The sequence below is a fragment of the Nannospalax galili genome, unplaced genomic scaffold (assembly GCF_000622305.1).
Source record: "Nannospalax galili isolate Female #2095 unplaced genomic scaffold, S.galili_v1.0 scaffold889, whole genome shotgun sequence".
In the NCBI taxonomy this organism is placed as follows: domain Eukaryota; kingdom Metazoa; phylum Chordata; class Mammalia; order Rodentia; family Spalacidae; genus Nannospalax; species Nannospalax galili.
In genome coordinates this window covers 1100775-1111348 of record NW_008360167.1, presented here as the reverse complement: position 1 = coordinate 1111348, position 10574 = coordinate 1100775, and the positions used below count along the sequence as shown (strand labels likewise).

Here is a 10574-nt window from a genome sequence, read left to right as displayed (position 1 = left end):
AAAACTACTACAATTTCAACTTTAGTAAAAACATGCTATATATCACATAATATATAATATTATATATTATAGCTAATATAAAGAGCTATTAGAGTAGGTAATACCAAAGAAAATGTAGATAGCTTCTCAGACTGGCTATGGTCAAGTGCAAAGAAAATGTAGAATGAAAAGGAGGAGAGGTATTTACATATCAACAGATTCAAGAAACTAACATAAAATGAGAGGAACCAGAAGGAAAATGCTATGATTTCCCATTTTTAAGTCATTTTTTTCTTAGGGAGAGGGGCTGTTGGTAATGAACCCAAGGCCTTATGCATCTACCACTAAGCTCTGTCCTCAGGATCTTAATTCCCATTTTTTAATCAACAATGAAGAAAAATAAAGATGACTAAGAAACTAAAGAAATGCTAAGAGTGCAGGAAATCCAAATTATCAGTCTGATTTGGGAGAAAATATGAGTTATTTCAAGATAAGCAAGTTGACTCTGAGGTGAGGATAATGCTCATAGGAAAACTTATAATTATGATACCATAAGGGCCTAACTAAGGTAAAATACTAAGATCTAAAGGTAGAAGTGAAGCTGGGTATGGTGGCACCCAACTTTAATCCCAGCACTCCAGATGCAGAGGCAGGAGGATCTCTATGAGATGGAGGCTAATCTGGTGTACATTGCAAGTTTCAGGCTACAGGAAGACCCTGTCTTTAAAAAACAAAACAAAACAAAACAAAAACTAAAAGTAGAAGATACTCATCCAAGAGAGAAAACTAACTAAACCTCTTAGGAGGAACAGGGGATTAAAAAAGTTAGGTAGAGAAGGAATTCATGGCATAGTAGTTAAGAACATAAATGACAGGGATGGAGAGCTGGCTCAGCAGTTAAGAGCACCGACTGCTCTTGCCAAGGGCCTGGGTTCAATCCCAGTAGCCATATGGCAGCTAACAACCATCCAGAACTCCAATTCCAGGGGATCTGACACCCTCTTCTGACCTCCACAGGCACTGCATGACACGGGTGCACTTACATACACATAGGCAATATACACATACACGTAAAATAAAAATAACTTTAGAAAAGAACATAAATGAGGTTACCTATTGTTTCCCTAAGTGTTAAATGATCATGATCCTCTAAATATTCATCGTAAAATGTGGCTGAAAACCATCCCCAATAAACCTCCATGGCAGGACAGACTAAACTGCTGTGCCCTGTGAAGCCTTGACAGGATGGACTCTGAATAGCTGTGAACCTCTTAAGGTATCAGCTACCTGTCATCTCTATCCCCACTCTCATCAGACTGAAAATCAGAATACTGCCTACTTTAAAATACTGAAGAAAAAATTAATCTAATGGTTGTTTTTAGAAATTTTCTTGTATGTTCAACAAATTATAAATAAAAGGAAAAATTCATCACGCTATCTTTGCTCTTGTTCTCCTATTAACTATCTAAACCTAAAGATCTAAACGCAGCTATAACCCAAACTGCAGGTTTGCTTCACAATGATATACCAGTTTTATGCATGGGGAAATAAGAAAGCAAAATTAAGCACATCATGTATACTTTCTACCTATTTTAATGACGAACACTATACAAAAGACACAGTTCAAGTAAATGAGACCCAGCTTGGAGCTGAGAGAACCACACAAACAAATGCGGACACTGGGACCTGAGGAAACTTAAAGCCAAGAGGTTCAAAGATTCAGGCAAATGAAGCCTAGTAAAACAAAACAGAACAGAACAAAAAAAAACAACTTTTACAACTCACCAGAGTCACCATTTTGGTACAGACATACGATGGTATGAACACAGGGGAAGAGGTATATACATGCTATGCTGCTCGTTTGAGAAGGAGCACTAAGCTCCCTTCAGAATACTGACTGGTTTGAACATTAAGCACTGCAATATCATTCCCAGGAAGACAATGATTCCCAAGGTTTTTTTTTTTTAATTCCTAAAATCAAAATTTTCAGGAGTTTCTAAACAGAATTAGTTGAATCTTTCAAGGCTGGCAACACTAAGACCAGAAGGGAAAACACAATTGCATGTCTCCCTGAGTTTTTCTATTTTTAACATGTTCCAAAGATTCTTGCTGGCTCAACATGGAAGGGTTAGGATGTCTCAAGATGAAAGGCCTGAAAGCTATAGAAGATGTCCTTTTCTAAGATACACAAAACATGTGAAATCTCATAGTCTATGAAAGAAACCTTTCTGTCAAGCACACTAGTAGATCATATGAAGACTGTGAGTTGTAAGTCAGAGTTGTTATCAAAAGATAAATGTGGGCAGGCATGGTGGCACGCACCTTTAATCCCAGCACTCAGAAGGCAGAGGCAGGTGGATCTCTGTGAGATCAAGGCTAGCCTGGTCAACATTGCAAGTTCCAGGTCAGCTGGGGCTACAGGGAAATCCTGTCTCTAAAAATCAAAAACATACTTTCATTACTATGTTTTTCAACGAAAATATTCCCTTGTCTATCCATAACAAATGGCAAATAGAGGGGCTGGAGGAATGGCTCAGCAGTTAAGAACACTGGTTGTTCTTGCAGAAGACCCGGGTTCGAATCCCAGCACCCACATGGCAGCTAACAACTGTCCATAACTCCAGTTCCAGGGGATCCGACAGGCTCTTCTGACCTCCACGGGCATTGCACGACAAGGGTGTATTTATTTACATGCAGACAATACACACATACACATAAATAAATAGTAATTTTTTTTCAATTTAAAAAAAGGCAAATAGAATAACTTACAAGCTTTTCAAAATTGCTCTCCTTAGATGACAGTTTTGAAGAAGGTAGCCAATACAAGGAGCTGTCACAAAGATCATCAAGCAAATTGTCTAAATCTGCGAGCTCCAAGAACTCACCAGTTAAGCCATGCAGGCCACATATCTGGAAACAGTAAAAAGTAAACGAATACAAATACCGTTTCCTGAATCAGCTCCGAGAAACCCTATTTACAACAACCACTTTGCTGTGTCTTACCTGTCTTTGTAGTTCAGTGACTCTTTTACTGTGTGCAACAGCATTTCCATGCAGGCTGGAGTACTCAGTATCACCATCCAGAGTAATGACGTCAGACCCAGCCTTCCCCTGCAGGCCCTCTACAAAACAGGAGTCATTGTGCATAACTGTATATACAGTAACACTGGACTCAGACCCCAAACCAAGGAAGTTCACCCTGACCTCTATCAGCTATCAGCAATACCTCTTGGCTGACTAAAATTAATGATGCATCACTAGTCAGTGTTAGAACACACTGAAAGTCTGTATCCCATGCCAACAAGTCTGCTGAAAAGCTGCTTCCTATAGCTTCAGGTGGGACCCTCAATGGGTTACTACAGTTTACATCCTTACCCAAATAATAGTCTGAGGAATCTGCAACTTCTTCAAAGGTCTGCTGCTTTAAATCTCGTACAACCCAAGAATCTGAAGTTGATACTTTCATTGGATAAATAATGTTTGAAGATCCTCCCTTCTCTGTAAGGTCAAGACTGCATATGTCATACGGAAATAAAGGTGACTGTGTTTCCCCAAGACCAACAGCCTGGTTGTAAGCTTTTTCACTTAAAGGAGATGACTTATGCTCTGGAATAAAAGAAAATGGCTGGCTGAGCATGCTCCGAGCAGCATTAGAGGGCGACTTTAAATTTGGATACAAATATAGGGAGCCAGCACCATCATCTTCTTTATGCAACACTGGCTTTGAAGCTGCTGGTTCAAGCACCCCGGTAGTGGACTGATACTTTGGATGTTTAAGCTTATCAATGAAAGAGTTTTTATTGTTATAATTTAATGGGGAAATATGTGGATTTGGGGGTTCTCTCTCTTGACTTTCATCTGCTAAAGATTTATTGATGTCAGTTTGGACTTCACTTACAGGACTCTCTTGCTTCGAAGGCTCAATTGAGGCAATAACTGCCTCAAAGGCTACATTTTCAGTAGCATCAACATTTTTCTCACCAAAAACAGAAGCTGCCTTTCGGTTTCTGTCCTCTTGAAAATACAGTTGTTGTGATGTCTCATCCAAGTTGGATTTAACTGATCGAAGAGGGCCTCCAGCAGCCTCCATCTTAGAGATATCAAGTCCCCTTGAGAGTATGTGTACTCCTGAAACCTGCTCACAATCATCAGGAACAACAGTCCTGATGTACTTTATCTCTGGAGATGTAGAATGCAGTTCTGAAGATAACAAATTATTTCTAGACTCCTTTAGTTTAAAATACTGAGATAATTCTTTCTGCAGATCTTCATTTCTTTCATAGCCCTCCAAAGAACCTACGTTTTGATTCATCTCATCCTCAGCTGGAGCCCTTAAACAAACATTTTCAGGATGGCTCTCAGAGGTCAAGAGAGCCCCTTTACCTCTTTCCAACATGCATTGCAAGAAAGAATATGACACCTTATTGGGACAAGGAGGAGCAATTTCACATGGAAAAGAACGATGGTCTTTATTGTCTAGACATGTTTCTGCCTGTTGTGAAGCTCCCTGTTTCCAATACTGAACCTGAGAACAAGAAGCATCAAAACCATCATCTCTTTTAGTGGTTATGCTTTCATCACTAACATCAGAGAAAGCTGAAGTAGAAACTTGGTTTTTATCAGTCAAGCTGTCTTCTGGCTGCTGAGTATCCTTTCTTGCCTGCCATGACATGTATGAATACAGAGCATTATAGTGATCAGAGTCATTTGGCGTTTTCAGTTCATCAGCAGCTTTAGACAGCCCATTCTCTCCGTTATTCTCTTGTTCAGGAGGGAAAAGAGAACGCTGAGACCCAAAAGTTGTGCTACCTGTAAGCGGGTGCTGAGAGATACTAAGGCAACTGTTAACTAAATCTGAAGATGTTTCTAAGGCGGCCTGGAATAAAGCTTCACTAACTTCTGATGGTCGAGAAAGCCGTTCACTGTCTTCAGGCTTATCAGGAATTCCTCTGAAAATACAGAGTTACAAAGAAATAAGTAGCTCTTTAACATTTATTTTTAAACACTAACAAAAATATAAACCTGACTATGTCACCGAAATCAGGTTTGTTGGAAAGCATGTTTTTTAAAAAGTTCTGTGGGGCATAGTGATGCACACCTCTAATTCTAGCACTCGGGAAGCAGAGACAAGGGATGTCAAAGGGATTGACGTCAACGTGGTCTACATGGCAAGTTCTAGGCCATCTGGGGCTACAAGGAGACCAAACAAAAAAGTTCTAATTTTAAATTCCTGCAAGGAGCTTAAAGACTGAATAAATAAAATTTTGCAACTAGACAGTAAACTATCATCCTGATAGTATCTCAGCCTTCTAAAACACACAGAATCGGATTTCCGTATTACCCCACAAAAATCTATTTCAAAGAAACATTCAAAATAGACTTTTAATAAGGTCTACTATTTCATTTTTTTATTTAATGTGTACAGGTTTTTTTTTCTGCATTTTTTGGTGTGCTGTATGTGCGGAGTGCCTGCAGAAGACCTAAGAGCATCGTTGGATCTCCTGAAGCTGGAATTACAGGTGGTTTTGCGTCATAATGTGGGTGCTGGGAACTGAACCCAGGTCCTCTGTAAAAGTAGCAAATGCTCATCACCCACTACAATTTAATACTCTTCTAACTTATATCCCTTTATTTATGGTCCATTTATTATACTTATGAAAACAAGAAGTAATCTACTCCCAAAATACAATATAACTTAATCACTGGCTGACAATCTAATGTGTACAGGCACTTGGTAATTGTGATTCTAAAGTAATGTACAGCACAATGGTAGATGCTGCATTTTATTTCTAAACATCTAGAGTTTTCAGTTTACCTAGTTTTCTTTCCATTCTAAAAGAAAACAAAGCCTTGGACGATTCTAAATATGTTTTTGAAGAATTCAACTTTTCTCCCACTGTGATTATTCTAAAAGGTATCAGTTTAGAATATTTATTATAAAAACATTGTTTATTTCCTACCTACATGTAGTATAAAGAGAGTTAACTAGACTGATTCAATAACAGCTGAGCAAAATGAGAGTGCAGATACATTAGTGTCCTAGAAACAAATGCTTTTTTGTAGGATGAAGGTGAGAGGGAGGGACAGATGATAGTGGCACAAAGCAAGGTTCACAAGAAAAACCAGTGTGCCTCATAACTAAATATTCCTGGGTGCTAAACTAAATTAGAATTGGGGGGGGTGTCTTTTTGAGGCAGGGTCCCCCTTGTAGCCCCAGCTGGCCTAGAACTTGCTATGTAGACCAGGCTGGCCTGGAACTCACAGAGATCCACCTGCATCTGCCTCTCTTCTTTTAAATGAACTACAGTCACCTGGTACATCTCTGTATTTACATTACTGTACCAAATTAATATGCTTCATTTAGGGCCTTGTTACATATGTGTGCTATTTACTAAGAATATGGAACTCCTACTCCCAAATTTCATGTTAGCCTGAAGCCATTTATGATAACAACTTTAGTGAGAGTAGAAAGGTTAGAAGGCAAATAAATAATCCTACCTCAAAGGTGCAAATTCTAGTTCACTTTGTTGAAATAAGGAATCAGGCTCAAACTCCTGGTCTTGTGTCAAACACGTCAGCAAAGGCAAATCTGGTGTAGCAAAGTTATCCTGTATGACTACAAAATTTCAAACATAAAAATGCTGAGCAATCTGAAAAGACATTGATTAGGTAACTCCTGCAATACTTTAAAGCACCTAAATATACTACCATTAGGAAGCTTCCACAAGCATTAGAATAGCTACCACCAGGAATGAAAGAAGGATACGAATATGCAAATCTCACTGTCTTCTGAGTTAGGTGTCAAAGCTGATGTTTCAAGCAAAACAAGACCTCCTTCTAAATATTTTGTTGATTTTTTAAAATTTTTATCCACTCATTCATTTTTAGTTCATGTGTTTTGCCTGCATGCAAGTTGCACCATATGCATGCAATGCAGGGAAGCCAGAAGAGGATGTTGGATCCCCTGAAACTGGAGTTACCAACAATTGTTAGCTGCCATATGGCTGCTGGGAACTGAACCTGATCCTCTGGAAGAGTACCAAGTGTTTTTAACCTCTGTCTCCAGCCCTAAATATTTTGGTTTTACAAAAGTTATCTGTCTAGCAGGGTGTGGTAGCCCATGCCTTTAATCAGGCGGCTCTCATCCAGGCCAGCCTGGTCTACATAGCAAATTCCAGGCCAGCTAGGGCTAGCGACCCTGTATCAAAATACAATGACAAAAATTTCAGATTAAGTTCTAATATGAGAAACAACAGTAACTGGTGCTTTAAAGAAATGATATGGCAAGGTGTAGTGGCCTTTGATCACAGTGCTTAGGAGGCAGAGGTGGGCAGATTTTTCTGAATTCCAAACCAGTCTTGTCTACATAGTTAGTTCCAGGGCCAGTAAGGGATGCAGAATGAGACCTTGACTCAAAAAAACAAAAAAGAAAGAAAAGAAAAAAAAAAAAAGAAAAAAAGAAAATACTGTGATTTCCTATCAGGTTAAGTAATTCTTACAATGTTCTTAAACATGTATTAATTAGTTTTAAAAATCCTTATTCCCTATAGCACTTATACAACTACAAAACAGAAATTAAGTATTAATGGAAATAAAATTTTATTTCTAAAACCACATCCTATTTTAAATTGCCTGGAGTGGCTAGAGAGATGGCTATTTTTTTTTTTATTTATTATTTTCATTTTATGTGAATGAGTGTGTATTGCCCGCATGTATGTGAGTGCACCTGTGTCTTGCAATGCCATGGAGGTCAGAAGAGGGCTTCAGATTCCCCTGGAACTGGAGTTAAGGATGGTTCATAGCCACTATGTGGGTGCTGGGAATCGAACCCAGGTCCTCTGCAAGAGCAGTCAGTGCTCTTAACCTCTGAGCCATCTCTCCAGCCCCCAAAATGGCTATTTTTACAAAGGTCCTGGGTTTGGTTCCCAACATGCACATGGCAGTGCATAACCATCCATAACCCTCGTTCCAGAGGATCTGACACTCTCTTCTGGCCTCCCCAGGCACTGTGCAACATGGGTGCACTAGCACACATGCAGGTAAAACACACATAAAATAAAAATAAACAAAAATGTTTTAAAATACTAAAATTAACTGGAATGATGTTTTGCTAAAACCAAACTGCGTTTTCAACATGAAGGTAATCTGACTGCTATAGCATACTTTCTTGATTTTAACTATGGACTCTGTCCTCTGGCCAACCTTCCAGGATTTCCTCCAAAGAAGGACTCAAAGAGTTCACCACTGGGGATATCTTCACCCTTCTTTGTGGCCTGATGCTCTCACTACCCTGGCTCTCCATCCTGCACTTTCCTGACTCCTCCCCAACTCCATAGAGAGGCTTTATCACAGCTATATCCTCAATGCCACACAGAGTATCTGCTGCACTTATTAGGTACTCAAATCAAAATTATTTACTGAGTCGTTAAAAATGAGAAATTGGAATCACCTTCCCATCTCCACCTCCCTTCTCTCCTCTGAGTTTGGAGACACCTGGGGAACCAATACTGCTTCCTGATCCTTTTCATCCAGACCAACAGAGTGCCTTCTCTGGGCCCCAGGAGCACTGCTTCTGGGTCTGGCCCTGCCCTCACCTCCCTCTGCTTCCCAGGGCCTGCACCACCTGCCAGCCTTCTTCTGGCACAAGGGGGCTGACCTTTCCTCTGCCTAATCGTTTGCATCCAGACCAACCCAGCTCCCTCAGTGCAGTCCCCAGGAGTCCTTGGGGCCTCTTCCTGCCCCATCTGCCTTTGCATCTCTGGGTGGCAAGGCCACCAGCTGCCCTGGATCAGCATTTTTCCTGGGCCAGGCTCCCAGACCAGTCTAACTCCCAAATTCCTGAGGCCAAAATCATTCCTGGAGGGATCCAGACCTTCTGAGAAAGCCTGAAAACATCTGATCCTCACCTGAATTGGGCCTCAGTGGGAACTCCTGAAGACAAAAGCAATCCGGCCACTCCAATTTAAAATCAAAAGAGAGAACCAGAAGCTTAGACGAACCAGCTTTTCATGCCCAAAAAGTAAACCACAAAGACACATAAAGTTTACAAAAAGATGCAGACTTAAACTTGAAGGCCCGAGTCTCACACAAGAATCAGAAACTACAAAAGAAATTCGCATGTCAAAATCACAGAGAAAAAATAGTAACATAAAAAAACCAAAATAACATATCCCCACCAAATACCAATAGTCCTCTAGAGGAGTACAATGAGAACCCCCTAGTACCAATGGTCCTATAGAGGAGTACAATGAGAACCCCCTAGAGATAACACAGGACATGCAATTCAAAAGAACAGTTATAAACATGATAAAAGGATTCAGTGAATTTAAAGAACAGAAAGAAATCAAAGAAATGAAGGAAGACAAGGATAAACTTCTGAATTAATTAAGCAAGGTAATCATAGAGCTGAAGGAAGATAGGGATAAACTTCTGAATGAATTCAGAAAAGAGCTAGAAATATTGAAGAATACTCGGGCTGAAATAAAGAATGAAGTGAAACACTCCATAAGCCAATTAGAAATGACAGGAGAAAGCCTCACCAATAGGATGAACGAAATGGAAAACAGAGTATGAAGACTGGAAGATAAAGTGGACGAACTAGACCACTCAAGCAAAGATTATGAAAAATTTAAGAAATCACAAGAATGGAATATGCAGGCATTGTGTGACACCATAAAAAGACCAAACTCACAAATCATAGGCATACAGGAAGAATCCCAAGATAATGGTATGGACCAGATCTTCAACAGAATTGTGGAAGAAAATTTCCTAAAATTAAAGACAAGCCCATACAAATACAAGAAGCATATAGAACACCAAACAGACAGGACCAGAAAAGAAACTCTCCATGGCACATCATAGTAAAAACACTACACTTACAAAACAAAGAGACAATTCTCAAAGCTGCAAGAGAAACAACAAGTCACATATAAAGGAAAACCCATTAGGATTATAGCTGACTTTTCAGTGTAAACTATGAAAGCAAGAAGAGCCTGGAGCAAAGTATTCCCACTTTTAAATGACCACAGATGCCAACACAGATTACTATACCCAGCCAAAATGTCGATTATAGTCGAAGGGGAAAGAAAAATCTTCCATGACTGAAGATCTTCCATAGGCTGAAGGAATTCATGTCCACAAAACCAGCCTTTCAGAGAGTTCTGGAAGCAATACAAAGAGCTGAAGGAAGGAATGTCTATACCTAAGGGGTTGCAGAAAGAATTCCAATGAAGGTGTAACTGTGGAAACATACAGCTATTTCAAGAATGCAAACATAAATAAAAATGACAGGATTCAATACCCATCTTTCATTAATAATTTTAAATATTAATGGACTGAACTCCCCAGTCAAAAGACACAGACTAGGAGAATGGATTAAGAAACAAAACCCATATTTTTGTTGTCTGCAAGAAACTCATCTCACTTTCAAGGACAGACACTACCTTAAGATGAAAGGACTGAAAAAATTATACCAAGCAAATGGTACTAAGAAAAAAACAGACATTGAAATTCTAATATTTGACAAAATAGACTTCAAACTAAAACTAATCAGAAGACATAAAGAGGGCTACTTCATTCTGCTCAAAGGAATAATC

At 39.4% G+C, this 10574-nt stretch overlaps 1 protein-coding gene across 6 annotated transcripts in view; it reads right to left on the bottom strand.

Annotated features, from left to right (window-relative positions):
• Positions 1–10574, bottom strand: part of LOC103726557 (Alstrom syndrome protein 1 homolog) — a 153491-nt gene that overhangs the window by 121069 nt on the left and 21848 nt on the right. For 2 of the 6 annotated variants that reach the window (XM_029559180.1, XM_029559182.1), the window contains exons 3-6: positions 6478–6595; positions 3355–4928; positions 2983–3101; positions 2749–2889 (exon numbers count right to left, since the gene is read on the bottom strand). The exons of 2 other annotated variants lie outside the window; for them this stretch is intronic. In XM_029559180.1, the coding sequence (XP_029415040.1) occupies positions 2749–2889; positions 2983–3101; positions 3355–4928; positions 6478–6595 (1952 nt within the window). The remainder of the gene's footprint in view (positions 1–2748; positions 2890–2982; positions 3102–3354; positions 4929–6477; positions 6596–10574) is intronic. 2 more of the 6 variants (XM_029559183.1, XM_029559181.1) reach the window with 2 other exon arrangements.